Source organism: Oncorhynchus mykiss, chromosome 17, assembly GCF_013265735.2.
Source record: "Oncorhynchus mykiss isolate Arlee chromosome 17, USDA_OmykA_1.1, whole genome shotgun sequence".
Taxonomy (NCBI): Eukaryota; Metazoa; Chordata; class Actinopteri; order Salmoniformes; family Salmonidae; genus Oncorhynchus; species Oncorhynchus mykiss.
This window is the reverse complement of record NC_048581.1, coordinates 25,910,212-25,932,552: the sequence shown is the minus strand read 5'-3', so window position 1 is coordinate 25,932,552 and position 22,341 is coordinate 25,910,212. Positions and strand designations below refer to the sequence as shown.

General features: G+C 44.4%; 1 protein-coding gene across 3 annotated transcripts in view; it reads right to left on the bottom strand.

Moving 5' to 3' along the window:
- Positions 1 to 1,949: 1,949 nt before the first annotated feature.
- Positions 1,950 to 22,341, bottom strand: part of LOC110493542 (patatin-like phospholipase domain-containing protein 6) — a 36,446-nt gene continuing 16,054 nt past the window's right edge. The window contains exons 17-34 of one of the 3 annotated variants that reach the window (XM_036949473.1): positions 21,662 to 21,793; positions 21,340 to 21,463; positions 20,911 to 21,100; positions 20,650 to 20,799; positions 20,346 to 20,409; positions 20,088 to 20,256; positions 19,626 to 19,808; positions 18,884 to 19,002; positions 18,382 to 18,538; positions 17,986 to 18,102; positions 17,682 to 17,751; positions 12,498 to 12,614; positions 8,160 to 8,308; positions 7,927 to 8,079; positions 5,905 to 6,024; positions 5,544 to 5,640; positions 4,607 to 4,761; positions 1,950 to 4,473 (exon numbers count right to left, since the gene is read on the bottom strand). In XM_036949473.1, the coding sequence (XP_036805368.1) occupies positions 4,396 to 4,473; positions 4,607 to 4,761; positions 5,544 to 5,640; positions 5,905 to 6,024; positions 7,927 to 8,079; positions 8,160 to 8,308; positions 12,498 to 12,614; positions 17,682 to 17,751; positions 17,986 to 18,102; positions 18,382 to 18,538; positions 18,884 to 19,002; positions 19,626 to 19,808; positions 20,088 to 20,256; positions 20,346 to 20,409; positions 20,650 to 20,799; positions 20,911 to 21,100; positions 21,340 to 21,463; positions 21,662 to 21,793 (2,344 nt within the window). In that variant the 3' untranslated portion in view covers positions 1,950 to 4,395. Of the gene's footprint in view, positions 4,474 to 4,606; positions 4,762 to 5,543; positions 5,641 to 5,904; positions 6,025 to 7,926; positions 8,080 to 8,159; positions 8,309 to 10,110; positions 10,228 to 12,497; positions 12,615 to 17,681; positions 17,752 to 17,985; positions 18,103 to 18,381; positions 18,539 to 18,883; positions 19,003 to 19,625; positions 19,809 to 20,087; positions 20,257 to 20,345; positions 20,410 to 20,649; positions 20,800 to 20,910; positions 21,101 to 21,339; positions 21,464 to 21,661; positions 21,794 to 22,341 lie in introns of all 3 variants that reach the window. The other 2 variants (XM_036949472.1, XM_036949474.1) reach the window with 2 other exon arrangements.

Sequence of the window (22,341 nt, the reverse complement as noted above, 5' to 3'; positions counted from 1 at the left end):
CTACTTTTTGGACTCAAACTAAAAACAGGTTTCTGTGCAGGGAATGCATTTAAACATCAACTCAGATCATCATTCCTCAAATCATACTTCTCTTTGCAAAACCAAGGCTTAAAAGGCACTCTACCACAACACCGCTTCCCCTAAGCAGCCACACCTCAAACAAACTGAACAAGGGTTATGAAGAGACAGGGGAAAACAGCCAATCACATGTTTCAATGAATCAGTTAACAAAGACTCAATTCGGAGCACCAGGGCTAGTGCATGCACAGTAATAATAGGGCATTCATCACACCTGTGACATATTTATACAACTTTTTGTCACGTCATCCTTGTCACGTCATGAGAGAAGAATGAACCTCCAAAGGCTGTGTTTATACAGGCAGCCTAATTCTGATATTTTTTTCCACTAAATTGGTATTTTGACCAATCACATCAGATCGTTTCACATCAGATATTTTTCAGAACTGATTGGTCAAAAGACCAATTAGCGTGAAAAAAAGAAGATCAGAATTGGGTTGCCTGTGTAAACACAGCCAATTACAGACAGCCAGGTAAGGTGATATGACATGCCTCACAAACCGATCTGGTTAAAAAGCACACAAAAAAGATTCCGCAGGTAAGAGTATGAAAACTAGCCCCAGGCATGACTCACTAATCCCCAAACAAACATGTACCAATCTGTTTCTACCATTCATAAGGAGATACTGTCTTCCACTTCCACTTTCTCAGTTCCCCAATGTAAGCATTTGTGACTTCTCTACCTAATATGGTCAAAGAGGGCCAGAGAACGAGTGAGTGAGAGAGAGAGTGGTAGGGAGGTGTGGTTCTTTGTGCTTGTTCTGTGGTGTCAAGTTACTTTTACAACCCTGCTATTACCCCATCCCCCTCTCCTCTCCTTCAATCAGCCTGGCATCAAAGATGAACAGATAGGCTTCCGAGGAGGCGGGTAGGCGTGTCGCAACAGCTGACACTAAAGTGAAAGCCAGCCACCAGCCACCACTGTCACATGAACATATACTTATTACATATGGTATCTGCAGTCCAGGGTAGAACTCATTTTGTTCAACTGTAGGGGAGAGATATTATGCAGTTAGATTACCTGAGATTACACCAGCCATCTTGATAAAACCAACCTGATTTACAGTTTAAATGTAAGGAGGAATTTGTCTGTCAAACAGTAGTTCACTTCTTAGTATTTGGTGTGTGTGTCACTTCACTCTTAATATCCTGTTAGTCAATTTTGTACCACCACAGTGCATGGTTTGATGTAACACAACATAGGTCATGATGTAACATCCTGTCATCGGCTTCTGGACAACATAGGACAAAACAGGTTAAAAAGTGTAATGGGACTGTTAATGGCTTCAACATACTATTAGTGCAGTAGGACTACAAAGAGCAATACAATGAAAACCTCCAGAGTGAGAGATTACATTATATCCCTTTCACAAGCATCCAAAGACTGTTATTGGAGGGAATGGTCATGTCCAGTCATGTAATGTGGTTGAATAATTTCACTGAGGGGGAACTGCAGACGCAGCACCCAGAGATGTGGAGCTGAGGCTGGGGTGGAGCGAGAGGGTGCAAGGATGAGCCGCTTCTGGACGTGTTTCTGCACATCCACCTCTGCTGTGTAGAGAGAGGGAGGTGTGATGCTGGCAAACTATGATGATTCAGTAGAGCAGTGTTGGGGGGGGGGGGGTTCTCATCACGTTGAATGAACAGGGCTCCCTCCTGTGGACAACTTCAGAAACTACAGGTACAGTAAAAGCAAAGTTACCGGAGAGAAATCCTCTCCTCTACCTGTTAGAAAATAAAAACAATGTTTGCATTACAATTTAGATGTATTATTCAGTATGCATTTGAACATTTCTTTAAATTGAAATGACATCCCATACCATCCTGTCCCCATAGGGCATCTTAAGGAAGATGCAAATAAAACAACCTCCTTTCCAACCAAGGAATATTATTTTTATTAATCAGTGCAAAATAGCGAAACCCAATCTAATAAGAAAGGACAGTACAGTTCATTATTCACGTCTGTAATTAGAATTCTCCATTAGGATTTTTTTCCTTTTTGTTCAGTGTTAAAAAAAAGAAGGCTATTTAAAAAAAAAAAAAGCCAGTGGTAAAACAAAATAAATAAAAACTAAAATTGGCAACAAAAAAAATTCTGTGCACGTTTGAATGGATTTAGGAAGGACATCTCTCAGGTGAAAAGTCCTAGTTTCGCAGCAGAAAAACATTGACATAGAAAGTATTTATTATATACATATGAGTATTAACAGGTGTAAAGTAGGTATAGTGTGTATATATAGTTATTACTAAGATTAGACTAAGTTTACTCTGTGACCATTTGAGAGGTTAGGGCAGGGGTGTCAAACTCATCCCATGGAGGGCCTAGTTGAAGTGGGTTTTTGGTTTTTCCTTTCAATTATGACCTAGACAACCAGGTGAAGGGAGTTCTTTACTAATTAGCGACCTTAATTCATCAAGTAAAAATAAGGAGCGAAAACCACCCAGACACTTGGCCCTCCGTGGAATGAGTTTGACACTTGTTGGTTAGGGAGTACACAGGACCCCATGCAAGCATTAGGCAAGTAGGGAGAGGGGGTTTCTATACTAAAAGGTCCATTGGCAAAGTCTCCCCTCCATCGTTTTTAAACGGCTAAATTCAGGTTAAAAAGGCATTGTTATTCTCTGCTTGGAACAAGCAGAATACAGTAGTAGCAAGCATGGTGGAAACCAATGACACACACACCTCTCCTCTACACATTTTCATCTCCCTACTTCAACTTACAATAATATACACTGAACAAAAATATAAAATGCAACATGTAAAGTGTTTCATGAGCTGAAATAAAAGATCCCAGAAATGTTTAATATGCACACAAAAAGCTTCTCTCAAATTTTGTGCAAAAATTGGTTTAAATCTCTGTTAGTGAGCATTTCTCCTTTTGCCAAGATAATCCATCCACCTGACAGGTGTGACATATCAAGAAGCTGATTAAAAAGTATGATCATTACACAGGTGCACCTTGTGCTGGGGACAATAAAAGGCCACTAAAATGTGTAGTTTTATTACATATCACAATGCCACAAATGTCTCACGTTTTGAGGGTGTGCAATTGGCATGCTGACTGCAAGAATGTCCTCCAGAGCTGTTGCCAGAGAATTTAAAAATGTTAATTTCTCTACAATAAGCCACCTCCAACGTTGTTTTTGAGAATTTGGCAGTACGTCCAAACGGCCTCACAACCGCAGACCACACCAGTCAAGGACCTGCACATCCAGCTTCTTCACCTGCAGGACTGTCTGAGACCAGACACCCTGACAGCTGGTGAAACTGAGGAGTATTTCTGTCTGTAATGAAGCCCTTTTGTGGGGAAAAACACATTCTGATTGGCTAGTCCTGGCCCCCAAGTGGGTGGACCTATGGCTGCTCCCCTGCCCAGTCATGTGAAATCCATAGACTAGGGCCTAATGAATTGCAATTGACAGATTTCCTTATATGAACTCAGTAAAACTTTTTAAATTGTTGTATGTTGTGTTTATATTTTTGTTCAGTATACATCCGTCTTTCTACTGTTTGTGCGCGTCAGCGGTTTTGCACCTCTTTCATTATCAGCCTTTTATATATCTCTCTCCCTCTCCATTCAACATCAATACTACTACTAGCAAATAAATCACAATGACACACACACACACACACACTTCCAACTTCCATCCACGTAATACCCATCTGTGTCTTAACAGAGAACAGAGAACCATCAATAAGAACCTCTCCTGATTATGGACAGACAGGACATGCAGACAGACAGTCTGAATAGGGCCAAAGCATTGGAGCTGAAAGCTTTAAAGAAACTAGGTTTTTAACTTCAACCAAGTACTAACGTGTTCCCTGTAGTATGAGGGACACACCTTAGTCACCCCAATAAAAGTATTTCAGCTTTGGCAGGAGGGAGAGAGTGGAGGGGTCCCAGTTGAGTCCATCTTCAGATTGGAGAGAGTCCATTCATGGTCCAAGTCACACTGGACACCAGTGGTCCAATGGCTTACGGGTTAAGGGTCAGGGGTTAGAGCGGGGCTCTCCAACACTGTTCCTGGAGAGCGCTCATGTAGGTTTTCAACCCTTGATGTAACTAACCTGATTTATTTGATAAACCAGCTAATTATTAGAATCAGGTGTGGTAGATTAGAGTTGGGATAAATAAGTATTTGTTGAACTACAGTAGCTGCAGAAATTGCCCGACGTCCAACTTTCATCTTCCACCTCCTTAGTTTTTGGACACAGAGCCTGACTCATATCTCTTTTCCTCCCTGCCTTTCCCTCCTTCCTTCCTCATAGTTCTTGGACCCAAAGTCGGTCTCTTTCTCATTTTTTCTCTCCTCCTGTCAGCAGTCGGAGAGCTCGGAGTAGGTGTTGGCTTCACCTTCTGTTTTCCTCCGCTGGCGGACTGACTTCTCCTCATCCTAGAGGAACACACAGACAGTCACTACTAACAGCAGGGTGTGTGAGTCTATGATGTTGATATGTTAGTTACACTACTAACAGCAGGGTGTGTGAGTCTATGATGTGGATATGGGGTCTGTGTGTTACACGTACCGCCTGGAAGACTCCGTTCTGACCCCATTCTCCCGGGGAGAGGTCATCGAGTTCCTGTTCCCCCTCTTCCTCCTCCTCTTCTTCCTCCTCCTCTTCTCTCACCGTGTCCATCCCGTCCTCCTCATATTCCGTCAGGCAGTCTGACTCGTCCCCCGCTGTGGGACACACAGACACAGTAATGCGCTATATGAAAGAGACCAGCCCTACCGTAGCTCTAGCAACAAGACTGAAGATTGCCATGTGATGCACTACATGACCGAAAGTATGTTTGTCAAACATCTCATTCAAAAATCACAGGTATTAATATGATGTTGTGACTTGTTGGAAAGGTGGCATCCTATGACGGTGCCACATTGAAAGTCACTGAGCTCTTCAGTAAGGACATTCTACTGCCAATATTAGACTGTTTGAAATGGCCGAATCCTCTAATTTGAAGAGGTGTCCACACCTAGGTATATATAGTCTCTCTCCAGGTATATTCTATCGTAAAGGAGCTACAATTTAAGTAAAGATACATTCAATATATTTTTTTTTAAAGGTGACCAGGGCCCGTATTCAGTCTCCAGAGTAGGAGTGCTGACCTAGGATCTTTCCATAGAAATCTTATTCATTATGATCTAAAAGGCAAACCTGATTCTAGATCAGCAATCCTGCTCTGAGAGGCTTCATGGACACTGGCTCTGGAGCTCTGATTATTATTTTATTGCAGGACACTTGGAAGAGGGAAACGGAGAGGGTAACGGAGATGGTAACAGAGGGAAACGGAGACGGTAACAGAGGGAAACGGAGAGGGAAACGGAGACGTAACAGAGGGAAACGGAGACAGTAACAGAGGGAAACGGAGAGGAAGGGGAAAGGCTCAAACCCTTATCGCCATGGCAGCAGGGTTACTGCTGCCAGACTTCGATACATGTTCCACTTTATAATAGCCTCTTACCCTCAGCAGCATCAGGATCGACGTAGGTCTGGACCGGCTCAATCCTGGACACTATCTCAGCCAGGTCAGTGAAGTCTGACCCTGGACACGTATAGGACTGGAATACAAACAAGACAATGTCATTATGGTACGAGAATGTTAGAATTTGTGTAAAAATGTAATAACGAACACAGCTTAAAAACAAGAGAATGTCATGGGAATGTTATAATAACGTTAGGTAAATGTTATGTTAGGAGAAGGTCATAATGTAAAGACGGTTATAATAACATTATAGAAATGTAACTGTGCTAATGTAAAGTGGAGCAGCTGTGAGATGGTGAATGTAAGATTTGTGATGCGTGTGTGTGTGTGTGTGACTCACGTCTGTCTTGGTCTTGCTGTCGTTGTAGTCTGCCGAGCGGTGGTCCTTGAGCATGTTGTCGATGATGTCACCACGGGCCCATCCGGTGAAGAGCAGCTTGCCGTGCTGGTAGCCCACATCCTGACAGAGAGGACAGGTTAGCCTGGGGTAACAGACCATGTTTTACAGAAACAAGCTACCGCAGCAACAGAGTCTGGTGGAGGCCAAGCTTCGAAGATGGTCTTTTACCGTGTGATTTGTTAGCTATGAACAGGAGACTGTATTTTACCAAAACTTAATGTCAGCTGTTATCTAAAATTACATACAGTTGAAGGCGGAAGCTTACATACACCTTAGCCAAATACATTTCAACTAAACTTCTCACATTTCCTGACATTTAATCCTAGTAAAAATTCTGTCTTAAGTCAGTTAGGATCACCACTTTATTTTAAGAATGTGAAATGTTAGAATAATAGTAGAGAGAATGATTTATTTCTTTAAATCACATTGCCAGTGGGTCAGAAGTTTACATACAGTCAATTAGTAGTTGGTAGCATTGCCTTTAAATGGTTTATTTGGGTCAAACGTTCCCGGGTAGCCTTCCACAAGCTTCCCACAATAAGTTGGGTGAATTTTGGCCCATTTCTCCTGACAGAGCTGGTGTATTCGAGTCAGGTTTGTTGGCCTCCTTGCTCACACATGCCTTTTCAGTTCTGCCAACACATTTTCTATAGGATTGAGGTCAGAGCTTTGTCATGGCCACTCCAATACCTTGACTTTGTTGTCCTTAAGCCATTTTGCCACAACTTTGGAATTATGCTTGGGGTCATTGTCCATTTGGAAGACACATTTGTGACCAAGCTTTAACTTCCTGACTGATGTCTTGAGCTGTTGCTTCAATATATCCACATAATTTTCCTCCCTCATGATAACATCTATTTTGTGAAGTGCACCAGTCCCCCTGCACCCCCACAACATGATGCTGCCACCCCCGTGCTCCACGGTTGGGATGGTGTTCTTTGGCTTGTAAGCCTCCCCTTTTTCCCTCCAAACATAACGATGGTCATTATGGCCAAACAGATATATTTATGTTTCATCAGACCAGAGGACATTTCTCCAAAAAGTAAGATCTTTGTCCCCATGTGCAGCTGCAAACCGTAGTCTGGCTTTTTTTATGGTGGTTTTGGAGCAGTGGCTTTTTCCTTGCTGAGTGGCCTTTCAGGTTATGTCGATAAAGGACTCGTTTTACTGTGGATATAGATACTTTTGTACCGGTTTCCTACAGAATCTTCAGAAGGTCCTTTGCTGTTGTTCTGGGATTGATTTGCACTTTTCGCACCAAAGTACGTTCATCTCTAGGAGACAGAATGCTTCTCCTTCCTGAGCGGTATGACGGCTGCGTGGTCCCATGGTTTTTATACTTGCGTGTGATTGTTTGTACAGATGAACGTGGTACCTTCATGCATTTGGAAATTGATCCCAAGGATGAACCAGACTTGTGGAGGTCTACAATTTGTTTTCTGAGATCTTGGCTGATTTCTTTTGATTTTCCCACGATGTCAAGCAAAGAGGCAGAGTTTGAAGGAAGGCCTTGAAATTCATCCACAGGTACACCTCCAATAGACTCAAATTATATCAATTAGCCTATCAGAAGCTTCTAAAGCCATGATATCATTTTCTGGAATTTTCCAAGCTGTTTAAAAGGCACAGTCAACTTTATGTAAACTTCTGTGCACTGGAATTGTGATACAGTGAATTATAAGTGAAATAATCTGTCTGTAAACAATTGTTGGAAAAATGACTTGTGTCATGCACAAAGGTAGATGTCCTAACCGACTTGCCAAAACTATAGTTTGTTAACAAGAAGTTTGTGGCGTGGTTGAAAAACAAGTTAACGACTCCAACATAAGTGTACATAAACATCCGACTTCAACTGTAACAAAGACGTGATCATGAATGTAAATACACTTTGAACATATCCCAGAGCCTGCATAAGGAGACGAGACCGAGAGAGAGGTGTTGAGAAGGAATTGTGGAACTCACGTAGATCTCGTCAAACTTGCCAAAGTCCATTGTCTTGAAGCGGTCGATGGGTGGTCTGATGTACTCGCAGTAGGCACTCTTCTTAACCACTTCCAGCTGACGTACACACGACACATAGGCCAGCCTGGACTGGATCTCTGCCATGTCTGGAACCTGGGTGGGTATAGACGATAGTGTGTAGGAGTGTGTGCGCGCGTGTCGGTGTGTGGGGCCATCTGCGTTGATCATCATACCTTCACTTTCTCTGCCCAGGGGTTGATTCGTTTCCACAGCAACCACCAGCCCGACAGGCTGTCGCCATAGTTACAGAGGTCCGTCTCATCCTGGCTACCTACGTCGATGGCGATGACAGTCTTGGCGCCCATGTTCCTCGCGATGTCCGCTGTGGGACGTCACGTTGTGACACACACACATACACACACGTAACGACACACAAACACGGACGTACACGAGCCGGCAGCAGGGACGATAAGGAAAACCCAGTCTGGGGTTAATTCCTAATAGGAACCTTGTCCTTCATATACTTTATTACCATATTCAAACTCACTCCACCAGAAACAGACATCCCAATTGGCTGGATTATCACTCACTGGATAATCACATCAAAACTTCATTTAATTTCCAGTTTTATATATAACTCATGTTTTGATGGTCCCAATGTTTGGGTGAATTCTTATCTCCACGTTTTGTACGCTCCTGCATGGTTGATAATGCAGCCTTGGTGTGTGTTTATGGTGCGAGTCCCAGACAGGGTTTGAGACCAAGTAACCCTGTGAAGGGTGTAGGTCTCACCAGTCCACTCCACAGTGTTGACCCAATGTGTTTAGCCTAGCGGTTTAGAGTGTTGGTCCAGTAACACAAAGGTCGCTGGTTCGAATCCCGAAGCCGGGGGGGAATTATTTTTTTTTAAATCAGTCGATGTGCCCTTGAGCAAGGCACCTAATTTCTCATGTAAGTTGCGTCTGTTAATTATCAAATGACAAATGTAAAAATGAACCAAGCCTAAATGTATATCATTAGCGTTAGTTCTATGGGTACTAGCTATCTAAACCCACTGTGAACACTAGATGGTGGCTATGGCATTGCGCCTCCTCTGCCTATTAGATTGTGAGACTAGTCATTGCTTTACCTCGACAGACACTGGGGTCCAACTCTGTGGGTGTGTCCACCCAAAACGTAAAATAATCACACGTATCGTAAACCTCGAAGCCACCCGACCATGTTGCACAAACCGTAAGGAGATTCCACATCTAAATGAACCTGAATCACCCAAAATAGAGACGGATGATGTTCAACTTCATCAGGTTTGTGAAACATGGTTTTGTGAGTCACATTTTTTCCCGGCACGCTACAATGACAACTTCCAGAGGAGATAAGAGTAGCATAGTAGAAGAGATAGACATTTGAGTAGTATGCAGAAGGAAAAAAAAGAATGTTTCAAGTTGTCTTTTTTTCCAGTAGGAATGCAACAGGCAATCCATACATCCATTTGGAATTACTCCCAGGTTGGTAACAGCCTAATGAATACCGGTTTGTTGAGGGGCCTGATACTGCGTGTCGTCTTCATACTGGAAGAGAATGTACTGTCAGAGCCGACTGGTGTCTAGTAAGTCACTGATTCGTTTTATGGAATTGAGAAAGCTAACTGTATATCGTTTGAAAGCTCACCACTCTATCAACACCCAAATCATCTGAGGAACACGATATGTCCCATACCTTTAGATGTTCTCAGCCAGTAAGACACCAGGAAGCCTGACTGACAGACACATAGCATTCTGAAACTCTGTTGATTTAGTGCGGATTTAAAAAGCTTGTGGATACTGGAAAATGGGATACTTTGTACCGCCCGTGTCCACCACCACTAACACACTTGACGCTCTGTGTTGTATTTTCTCCCATCTGATAGGTAAAGATTGGCTATATTTTGAGCAAATTGTTGGCAAATTAAATTGAACATTTCGACAAATGGAAATGATTTCAACGCTCATTCCCACTGCTCAGATGGTAGAAAATGCAACTGAATTCTGTCAAACTGTCATCTCCACCATCGTCAATGACAGCCCCTACTTACCCATGGACGCTCTCTCAACCCCCCCCCCCCCCCCCCTCAACTAAAATAACTCTGAAAATGTCCTACTACCCCCTCCCTCCTCCCTATTCTCCTCCTCATCATCATCTACTTGCCTGGCAGGTTGTTGATGTAGCCCCCGTCCATAAGCAAGTTGCCATCTTTGGGGTCGCAGAGGGGCGGCAGGTACCCTGAGAGGGTCATGCTCGCCCTCACATAGCGCCACAGTGACCCTGTGAGCCACACCCAGGGGGGGGAGGGGGGAGGGGATAACATCTCAATAATGTTGGTGTAACTTCAGGTTGGTCATGCGTTTTGGCAGCAGACCACAGCCCCAAACCAAAGGGTGCCATCCCAATTGGTTAACCCAGAGGTGGGTAACCGCCAAAGGGTTAGCCACGGGATGTGAATGTGGTGCTGCCCAACCTCTCAAATCACTTCTGCATCCCCTGAACCACCTTACCATGCACAGAGACCTGTGTGTGTCAGGTCTACGCACAGGGTACAGGGGGTAAGGGTGCAGCCACAGAGTATCAAGGGTTGGTTCGATCTCCAGACTCTGTCCCCAACCACAACCGTATGCTCCCTGTGAGTTAACCCCTGTGAGTTAACCCCTGTGAGTTAACCCCTGTGAGTTAACCCCTGTGAAAGGTTATCGAGCCAAAGTGAAGCTTTTTCTTTTATAACCATTTACAAAAAAATAGTATCTGTTTTACAGCACTTGGTGAAAACATACAAAAACAAAAAATCACCAAAAATAGAGGTATGAGGAACCTTTTAAACTTCGCCTTCAGTTCCCTGACTCCTCAACTAGACACAAGGAGCACAGGGGGTTGGTAGTCTGGTCACAGCATTTGGAGATCTCTCAGACACTAGTGAACATGTTAGGGGCAACCAGCCAGCCCTGCCCAGAGCTGTGGTCCTGTAATACCACTCCGGACCAGGAGAGGGCAGGGGGAGGCTGGGCGCTGCATGGATTGGAAGGAGAAGGAGCACCAGAGGAAGAGAAGGATGCTGCTGTGTGTGTGGGTGGAGTTTGAAGGGGACATAGGAGACTGAAGAATTTCAGTGTGGAATCATTGAACTGAACTGTTCAGGACTTAGAAGTACTAACAAAACACACAGTCACCATTTTCAGCCCACTTTTAATTTGAGGCTTCAATCAAGCCTTTCACTGACAAGAGTGATAGAACTGTATGCTCGTCTATGGGCATTGGTAGGATCCAGAACACTTTTGGCATCTCGCTAGAAAAAGCTAAAGGGAAACGGGTAGCATCAGCAACACTGTCATCAATATATATGTAAAGAGTAAATATATATAGATGCGTACAGTACACAGACACATGCACATACATGGACAGGGGGAGGGGGAGGTGTAGCTGCTGGGGGAGGGGGTACAAATGGTTGACATAAGCCATTTATAAGCACTGCTCGGTATGACGACATGGGATCAAGCGATGGACGAACGGGCAGACAAATGGACAGAGAAAAAAACCCAGACTACAGACCCACAATTAAAAAACAAAACATGAAATAGCCTATATGGTGACCTTCTCTGACCTCAACACAAAACCTTTATTTCCCCACACCATAGGATCAGCTTCAAAACCCTGAAGAGAACGCTACGTTGTGCTCCTATAGCAAGGTCGATACGCAAAAAAGCTACAACCTATGGACCTACACTGACAAACGAGTGACTGAGGCCCAAGCTTTAGAACGTGGGAAACGACAAGCAGCAAACTGTGTGGAAAGGCCTCAGGGAAAAGCCTGTGTGACATGCTCAGGAAAAAGCAGGCGAGTAAGTGTACACTTGGTGTGTAGTATACCAGCCAAGTGCAGGAGAACTTGGGAGATGAAGTGGAGGAGCATGGAGAACCAAAAACAGGGAGGGGGCGGGGCACCAAAAGCAGGATCATCATGCACCTCTCTGTCTGACCCATGGATATGTACCTGCATGAGCAAAGCCTCACTGCCAATCTGGAGGCATGGAGAGGGGCTTACTGACACTGGGGGGCGGGACAAAGCCAATTCGGAACTGACTTGTGTAGGAGTGTGAACTATTGAAGCCAAATTGAATAGAGAAGTATTGGTGTTAAGAATGGGTGGTTCTGGGTGTAGGGGAGCGAAACATTGCATCCCCTCCACTCACATACCGAAATAGACACTGTATTATTAGCCTAACTTTCCTTCCAAACCATGGGTTCCCAATGTCCGACTGGTCAGGTGGGGTTAAGGTGAGACGGAACGTGGGAAAGAGGGAGGGGGAGGGAGTGGTCGATTGTCGGTCATTTCAAAAGAGCTTAAGGTAGAAGTTGCCCCTAACCCCAGATCTGGGATCAGATGACATAACCCCAATCCTAACATTAACCATCAGGTGGGTGAAAATAATATGACCCTGTATCAGTGGTCAGGAGCAACTTCTACAACTCCTTTTGGGGTTAAGGGGTGAGACGGGGGGGGGGGGGGGGGGGGGGGTGTCGGGGTTTGAACTATGAACTCTGACCTGGGACATTGTTAACATAGCAACCATCCACAAGCAGGTGGCCATCCTTGGGGTCGCAGAGGGGAGGTAAATAGGGGGTGTAGGAGGCACTCGCTCTAACATAGCGCCACAGCGAGCCTGTCAGAATGGAAGATGGAGAGGGGACATCAAACATGGACAGGGAGAGAGAGGCAGAGCCAGAGAGAGAGAGGCAGAGCCAGAGAGAGAGAGAGGCAGAGCCAGAGAGAGAGAGAGGCAGAGCCAGAGAGAGAGAGGCAGAGCCAGAAAGAGAGAGAGAGGAGAGAGATAGAGAGGAGAGAGATTAGGGTTCCAAATTGTCAGAAACGTTCCCAAAGTTCCCATATTTGTTGATTCTGGGGATCCTCCAACTGGGATTTTTGAAAAACCTGGGAACTTTGGAAAGTCTCTCTAAATGTTGTAAACCTAGGAGCAAGATCGAGCTAGAGACAGACAGATGTATATATCGAGAGAGAGAGGGACAGAAAAGAGCAGGAGATAAAAAAAGGGGCAGAACATGTCCAGAGCTCTCAACGTATACAATCTAAAAACGTAAACGACCTGAAATTTTATCTGACGTATACAATAGAAAACCCTCAGTGAACATGGTCAGGTAACATAACGCAACGTTTCTAGAACTAACAAAAAAAACAGAGGCCAGTTCTAGAACTAAAACAGATGGCACAGACAGGACTGTAGTTCGTTTTTAAAATACAGATAGAAAATAACCAAATAGCGTCACAGCATTAATATTACAGTGAATTTCAAACTAATAGCTAAATGGCGTTGTCCTAAACCCCTCAAAGGAACCATGTATTAGTTCCGAAACCTCATTGGAAAATGGAGACCTGCATACACTGAGTGCACAAGACATTAAGAAAACCTGCTCTTTCCATGACATAGACTGACCAGGTGACAGCCATGATCCCTTATTGATGTCACTTGTTAAATCCACTTCAAAATCAGTGTAGATGAAGGGGAGGAGACAGGTTAAAGAAGGAATTTCAAGCCTTGAGACACAGATCGTATACGTGTGCCACTCAGAGTGTGAACGGGCAAGACAACAAAAATGTAAGTGCCTTTGAACGGGGTCTGGTAGTAGGTGCCAGGCGCACCGGTTCGTGTCAAGAACTGCAACGCTTCTGGGTTTCACCCTCAACAGTTTCCCGTGTGAAATCAAGAATTGTCCGCCACTCAAAAAGGACATTCAGCCAACTTGACACAACTGTGGGAAGCATTGGGAGTCAACATGGGCCAGCATCCCTGTGAAACGGTTCTAACACCTTGTAGAGTCCACGCCCCGACAGATTGAGGCTGTTCTAAAGGCAAAAAAGGGGTACAACACAACATTAAGGAGGTATTCCTAATGTTTTGTACACAGTGTATTTCCACTCTTTCCCAGGCTATCAACAGCCACGGTCGTCCTGTTTGGCGTTTAGTTTAGAGTGTTAGAATTATTATTAGCTTGGTCAGATAGCAGCCGGCAACAAACAAGATTACTACAAAATGCACCAACATTCTCAGAGAGAGTGATAGAGGGAGGAGGCCAGTGAAAGAGAGAAGTTAGAGTTAGAAAAATATCAAAAAGGAAGATGGAGAAAGATCCATCTCCAAGCCGGGGAGAGTTAGCTAGCGCACACAACGCAGGATCTAGAAACTTGATGGCTATGACCGTACTCTAAAAGCCGCCATCTTGAAATTAAGCTACAGGTCAAGCGTAACATAAAAAAATAAGACTAAATTATGCCAAATTTACACAACGTCAAAGAGACTAACGTTCATTGGTTGGCTTATGGGAACATGGGGTGTTTGCATAAACCAAAGTGTCACCACCAACTCGTAAAGTCCTCGCGTTACAAATGCGCCAACAGTGCAACTTCCTGTTGAAAAACCCTGAGGTTGGTGTTAAAACTGCCCACTTTCTCAGAGCTGCAGAAAAGCACATTGGGAGAAACTACGGGAAGCGAGGGAGGGATGGAGGGAGAGGCGTTAGGGTGCGGAGGGGTAAAGCAAGGGAAGAGTGTTCTGGATCCTACTTGTTGACACGGACAGGGGTGGAAGGATCAGCGACTAGCACACTACACCTATAGTACACTAGCCTGGTCCCAGATCTGTTTGTGCCATCTACCCAACAATGACCATACGAGTTGGCAAGATGGCAAAACAGATCTGGGACCAGGCTAATAGTAAGCCAAAACAGCAGATGGTGAAAGTGTCCCCATATAAGCAAAGGGAAGTCATTAGGGAAGTCACTGTGGCATGGTTTGTTTGGTGTTGTTTTAAAGACATGTTTTAAACATAAAAACAGATGTGAGAAAGGTAGGAGGAATAACCTGAGAAAGAGAGCAATTGAGATGAGCAGTGGGAGTGTACTAGGCTGTGTCAACAGGAAGTGACATCACACTAGGGAGGAGATAGGTAAATAGAGAGAGCATCGTAAAGCTTTGCTCTCGCCGTTAGTAAACATGCCAAGTGCAGACAAGCATTGAAGATATAACTGGAGGACCCCACAACCTTGACACCCCAAATCCAGGAGGATTCATTTGCTTAATTTGCCCATGTGGCCAGAAATCAGTACATAAATAACGTCAACTAATATACAGTGCCTTGCGAAAGTATTCGGCCCCCTTGAACTTTGCAACCTTTTGCCACATTTCAGGCTTCAAACATAAAGATATAAAACTTTATTTTTTTGTGAAGAATCAACAACAAGTGGGACACAATCATGAAGTGGAACGACATTTATTGGATATTTCAAACTTTAACAAATCAAAAACTGAAAAATTGGGCGTGCAAAATTATTCAGCCCCCTTAAGTTAACTTTGTAACGCCACCTTTTGCTGCGATTACAGCTGTAAGTCGCTTGGGGTATGTCTCTATCAGTTTTGCACATCGAGAGACTGACATTTTTTCCCATTCCTCCTTGCAAAACAGCTCAAGCTCAGTGAGGTTGGATGGAGAGCATTTGTCAACAGCAGTTTTCAGTTCTTTCCACAGATTCTCGATTGGATTCAGGTCTGGACTTTGACTTGGCCATTCTAACACCTGGATATGTTTATTTTTGAACCATTCCATTGTACATTTTGCTTTATGTTTTGGATCATTGTCTTGTTGGAAGACAAATCTCCGTCCCAGTCTCAGGTCTTTTGCAGACTCCATCAGGTTTTCTTCCAGAATGGTCCTGTATTTGGCTCCATCCATCTTCCCATCAATTTTAACCATCTTCCCTGTCCCTGCTGAAGAAAAGCAGGCCCAAACCATGATGCTGCCACCACCATGTTTGACAGTGGGGATGGTGTGTTCAGCTGTGTTGCTTTTACACCAAACATAACGTTTTGCATTGTTGCCAAAAAGTTCAATTTTGGTTTCATCTGACCAGAGCACCTTCTTCCACATGTTTGGTGTGTCTCCCAGGTGGCTTGTGGCAAACTTTAAACAACACTTTTTTTATGGATATCTTTAAGAAATGGCTTTCTTCTTGCCACTCTTCCATAAAGGCCAGATTTGTGCAATATACAACTGATTGTTGTCCTATGGACAGAGTCTCCCACCTCAGCTGTAGATCTCTGCAGTTCATCCAGAGTGATCATGGGCCTCTTGGCTGCATCTCTGATCAGTCTTCTCCTTGTATGAGCTGAAAGTTTAGAGGGACGGCCAGGTCTTGGTAGATTTGCAGTGGTCTGATACTCCTTCCATTTCAATATTATCGCTTGCACAGTGCTCCTTGGGATGTTTAAAGCTTGGGAAATGTTGTTGTATCCAAATCCGGCTTTAAAACTTCTTCACAACAGTATCTCGGACCTGCCTGGTGTGTTCCTTGTCCTTCATGATGCTCTTTGCGCTTTTAACGGACCTCTGAGACTATCACAGTGCAGGTGCATTTATACGGAGACTTGATTACACACAGGTGGATTGTATTTATCATCATTAGTCATTTAGGTCAACATTGGATCATTCAGAGATCCTCAATGAACTTCTGGAGAGAGTTTGCTGCACTGAAAGTAAAGGGGCTGAATAATTTTGCACGCCCAATTTTTCAGTTTTTGATTTGTTAAAAAAGTTTGAAATATCGTTCCACTTCATGATTGTGTCCCACTTGTTGTTGATTCTTCACAAAAAAATACAGTTTTATATCTTTATGTTTGAAGCCTGAAATGTGGCAAAAGGTCGCAAAGTTCAAGGTGGCCGAATACTTTCGCAAGGCACTGTACATGACTTTTTATAAATCCCTTTGCTCTTACAAACTAGTGGACATTACCGGTGATAACAAAAGGCACGCAACATGTACCAACACTGGATTTGGGGGTAGGCTTCCTTCCATAAGCCAAAGGTTGTGGCCTTTGACTCCAAGAGGTCAGCAGGGGTCATACTGCCAGCCTCTAGGACTATTCTAGCTACAGTTAGTGGTAGTGCATTTCTCACTCAGTCAGTCATCCCATACATAAACAATCCATATATTAAGTGTGAGTCAACGGATGAACATAACAAACAAGCAGGGAAAAGAGGACTTTCAGTGTACCAATTGTATGACCCCCCTATTAATATTATACAGCTGAAAGGCATGCAGAATCTAACCAATTTATCTCAAACTCCTAATTATAACAACACCGAGCGATCTTAAGGTGAAGGCACTAACTGTAAATCGCTCTGGATGAGAGCTAAATGACCCCAATGTAGGATTTTAATCTCATAACGCATACTCCAAATTAGCCAGCTGTTATCGGCAAACGCCGAATGACATTAGGAATGCATGATCATGTCAATCCCACGGTAGTTTGAGCGTACCAGCGTGAGTGGATTGAGTTAAATAGCGTTACATATACATATATATATATATATACACATATATATATACACATATATATATACATACACATATATATATACACATATACATATATATATACACATATACATATATATATACATATATATATATATATATATATATATATATATATATATATATATATATATATATATATATATAGTTATATAGTGTGTGTTTATCTGACTGCATGAGAGTTATCCTAACAGCTATATCCAATTTCCACTCAAAATCCCGCAGAACTAGGACAATTACTTCTGTAGTGTGGTCAAGACAACTTAAAAAAATCTAGTCGTCCATTTATAAACAGCGATAGAGCAGAGGGGGGAGGGGCCAGCGGTTAGCTGCCTGTCACTCACCGTCTTGGTGCACACGCATGGCGGACGCCGTGATGTCAGTAGTCACGTTGAAGTAGGGCAACCACAGGTCCTGATGGTTACATAAACCACACATTCCATATGAATTGGGATAAGGAACGTTCAGACGGATATATATTACGTAGAACAAATATGCCTCTCCAAAATGTGGAGCAGGTATCAACGGCTGCTCTATTCAAGACATTTCTATCTGCAACTGTTCACAAGGTTTGCCTACTGAACCTAGCCCAGTTTCCTTCACAGACAGACATCTCTAGTAGCACTGACAGACAGTGTGACCTCTCACCTCAGCCTGCTTGTCCTGGAACACTTTGGAGATGCTGGTGTTGAAGGCGGCGCCGGTGAACATTGAGGTGATGGGATAGGTCAGGTCAAGGATGGTTTTGAATACGGAGTTCATCGCCTGGAGGGAGGGAGGGAAGGAGGGAGAGACAAAAAGGTTAATATTGAGCGTGTCTGAGATCAGTCGGACCGCACAGAATCACTGATCCACAAATCACCCCGTGTCCCACATGACCACTCATTATGTGGTCAAGACGAGTGATCCTGTGTCTCGCCATGCTCAAACTGATCCCCTCTAATACGCTACATGTCACCTGACAAAGGAATGTGTCAAACGGTCAGATACAGGAACAAGAGAAGTGCATGATGGTGGGAGGATCAGACGGTGGGAGGATCAGACCTTGGACCACTCGCGTGCTCTCTGCTTGGTGCGCACCGCACTCCTCTCCTCGGCGTACAGCGCCCCGATGAACGACCCGATGGACGTCCCGCCCACGATGTCGATGGGAATCCCTGCCTCCTCCATGGCCTTGATCACTCCCACGTGGGAGCAGCCTCTGCGAGAGTGACAGAGACAACAACCAATCAGAGAGGAGGAAATTCACTGTCTGTTTGAGGACTAAAGAGACCAACTTTGCCTGCATTTCTTCCACTCCTTTCATTAATTTGAAAAGATCTGACAGAACAAGACTAATTCAATACTACAGATACACCGAAGGACATTAAGGTTACAAGAAATCTTGATAATAATCAACAGACAGGACTTCTCACGCAAAGAGCTGTGGTCCCATGACTGTCATTGAAAACATGCATTTGATGATGTAGATAGTGTGGAGTAAAGAATGTACTACTTGATCATTTACAAAAAGAGAGGTGTTCCTATAAAAACCAAGTCCACTGACCTGGCTCCTCCTCCTCCTAGCACCACAGCGATGCTGTTCCCAGTCAGTACCCGGGCCAGCCGAGAGAAATCACTGTGTCGGTCCGCTGTCTTCTCAAACACCTTCTCATACACCTCCCTCTGCACAAAACACACACAAAGTCGAATTCAGATGAGAATCAGAGCAATTCATAGGCTTCCATGCGCTTGAAACGAGAGCTTGTTCAACTATTCAGACTTGGGCCTGGTTAGCGACAGTTGTTATCCACCGAAGCGCTGTAATTGGTTGGTAAGCTTGTCAATGGATCATGTCCCCAAAACGACATGGGCTGGGATTCCCAAAGCCTTTGTAGCTAAAGCACTATGTTATTTCTCATGAAAACCAAAACTCATGTTACTCGTAGAACAGCAAAGGGCTTCATTTTGAGCGGTCACGCCGTGCAGGATAAAACAAAAACATATATATAGAATGGATTAAGAGGACATGCTCAACAGGCTATTAAAGTATATATATTTATATATATAAAAAACACTTTCTTGCAAACAGACTAGCCTCCGCTCTTACCACATCGTCAGAGCTCTCTTTACAACTGTCCTCATCCTCCATTTAATGGATAAACAATCAGATGAGGTCAAAGGTCGGTGTGTAACGAATGAATAAACGAATTGAAAGAAAAGACAAAACAAACTAAAGTTAGGAAGAGAGAAAGTTTTAAAAAAAAAAGAAACTAAAGAAATCATGGCATCTCCCCAGGGAGTCGCACCAGTTTTGAGGGGCTGCGTCGTGAGAAGACCCGGCGGGGGCAGCGGAGGTGGAGGTGTCCGGAGCACCAGCTCCTCATGTTGAGCCACTCTACGGTCCTGGAGGGCCCCGTGCCGTCCTCTTTATGGAGCAGCACCAGCTGTTTCAGGGCCCTCACCGCGGTGTTCTCCAACATCTGCTCTAACTAGAGGAGAGAGAGAGAGGCATGGTTAGATACAGTACGGAGGATGAGATGCAGTCAAAACTAGACTGCTTTTAAAAAATAATCTCTACAAATAAGCTTAAATATGAGGTTAATGTGTAATTTCACAACTAAAGTTTTAAATTGAACAAACAAATGTAAGTAGGCAGCTTGTAAGTAGAGTAGCTTCAAAAGTCAACCAATACTCCAAACACTAGCAACCCATCCTCCAATTGAGCCCTACCCAAATCAACCTCCAGCTCTTCACCCCGTCCCTCCTACCTGTCCCAGCGCAGGTTCCTGTTCCCCCAGGCCCACGATGAGGATGCAGTCAGCCTGTCTGATGCAGCGCTGGGTCCAGGGAGTCATACTGCTGTCTGTCTGGTACAGGACTATCCTGTTGATGTCCTCCTGCTGGGCCAGCCAGCCAGACAGACGGTACTCGTGGATACTGTTGCGAGGGGAGAACGAGAGTTTAGAACAACCAACTGGTATGGATACTGCAGAGGGAGAGAGGAAGAAGAGAGGATAAAAACGGACCTATCCAGAGCGGAGGCCCCCAGTCGCTCTCTGATGATGTCACTGGTCAGCAGCAGGGCAGGTCCTACACACATCAAGGACAAATAGAAATAGGTTTAATATTTCAGAGAGAACAATTGATGGATATAAAATTGGATATCATGGTCGCTCAATGTGGCAATTTAGTTGACAGAACAACTTTATTGTCCACAGAATCTAGTCACATTAGGCAGATGTTTCATATTAGCCAATAGTGATTACAAGACGTTCAAGTCATAGTCAGGTTGGATCGACAGTTGCTATGCTAGTCTCTAGAGGTGTGTACCTATGGCGCTGAGGGCGTGGCTGAGCTCCAGGTTGAAGGCGTTGATTGGCACCTCGTCACAGATGGGCAGTACGGCCACAGTGGACAGGTTACTGGCCGGGTTGGTGACGTCAGGGCTGGACGCTACGCTGGACCGGCCGAGGGCAGAACCTGGGGGGGGGGGGGGGGGTTGAAACGGAGAGAGAAGTACATGGCTTTATCTAGAGGACAAAGAGGGAAAGTGTGTGTATGCATACAGTACATGCCTGTGTACACACACACCTGAAAATGGTCCTCGGGCCTGTTGCAGGTTCCCCAGGATCTTCTGTCCCAGCAGGTGGATCAACCTGGTGACCACCTGTGGGTACCTCCTCTTGATGTTGTTGAGCGTTCCCTCTGGGAGCTTGACCAGCTCTGTGTCTCTGACCGCGTGGACCGTGGTGGCTCTGGGCTGTCGGGTCAGAGCCTCAACCTGGGGAAAACAGGAGGAGATCGTAAGAGCTCCAAAACCATGGGATTTAAAAAGGTACAGAATCCCCAATGATCTAATACAACCCAAATATACACTATAAACACATAGGTCTAATATAAATAAATTAGGTTTACTTTATTCTGAATATTAGCTTTATAAGCTAATATAGCAACAACATATACAGCCTTTACGTGAAAGACCAGAACGATGAGAGCTGTAGAAATGGGCCAAAGTCTCACCACTCCTATGAGGTCTCCTCGACCGTACTCTCCTACCAGCTCCTTCTTCCCGTTAGCTTTACGTATAACAGAACGCAGACGTCCATTCAGAACTATGTAGGTGCAGTCCGACTGGTCTTCCTGCCTGGTGATAGGACGAGAGGAGGTGGAGGACAGTCAGTTCTCATCAGATTCCCCCCCCAAAAAAAGAGTTGTTTGGTTTCAGGACAGTGTTCATTTGAACGTGTCAAAGAAAAATATATTGTCAGTCAGAAAAAGTTTGCCTGCTTGTAAATAAGAACAAACTCACTAATACAGATTTTCTGGTCAAAATTTAAAATACCTATAGAGGGCTCTGCCGGCCTCCACAGCCATCCAGTCTATGGCGAAGTCCATCTGTCTGACGAAGGGGGACATGCGGATGGCTACGGTGTGGGCTGCACTCAGAACCACACTGGGCTGTTCCCTCATGATCCTAAAGACAGGGGGCAGCACAGAGCACACAAGATCAGGAAAAACACACAGGCAGTATCTTAGGGGAGGCAGTCACTACGCTTAAATACCACAGCAACTGATAAATAAAGCTAGGGTTAGGGGAAGTGTTAGCCACTTCCCTCCTTTCTACCACGACCAGATAGATAGTAATAACCAGCATCTTATCAGCAGTAAGACAGTTGTGACATAGAACGAGAAATGCATGTCTGGAACTGAAGCCAACCTACTTATAACAGATGGTTTAATATTCAGTCAGTGACAGCTGGTATATTTCATGTAATCATTCAACAAACTGCATACCTCTAATTCTAAACCCAAGTTAGGCTTAAACTAAAATTGTCCAGCTTAATGCCCAGACTGTGAACGATACCCCTTTCACACAGAAGGGTTTAGCCCAGGGGTAGGAAACCCTGTTCCTGGAGGGCCACGGGTACAGCAGGATGTTGTTCCAACTAGGCACCACACCTGACCAACTGAGCTAATTGAGCAGTTAATCGCCTAAATTTAACACAGCTGGTCTTCCAGGTC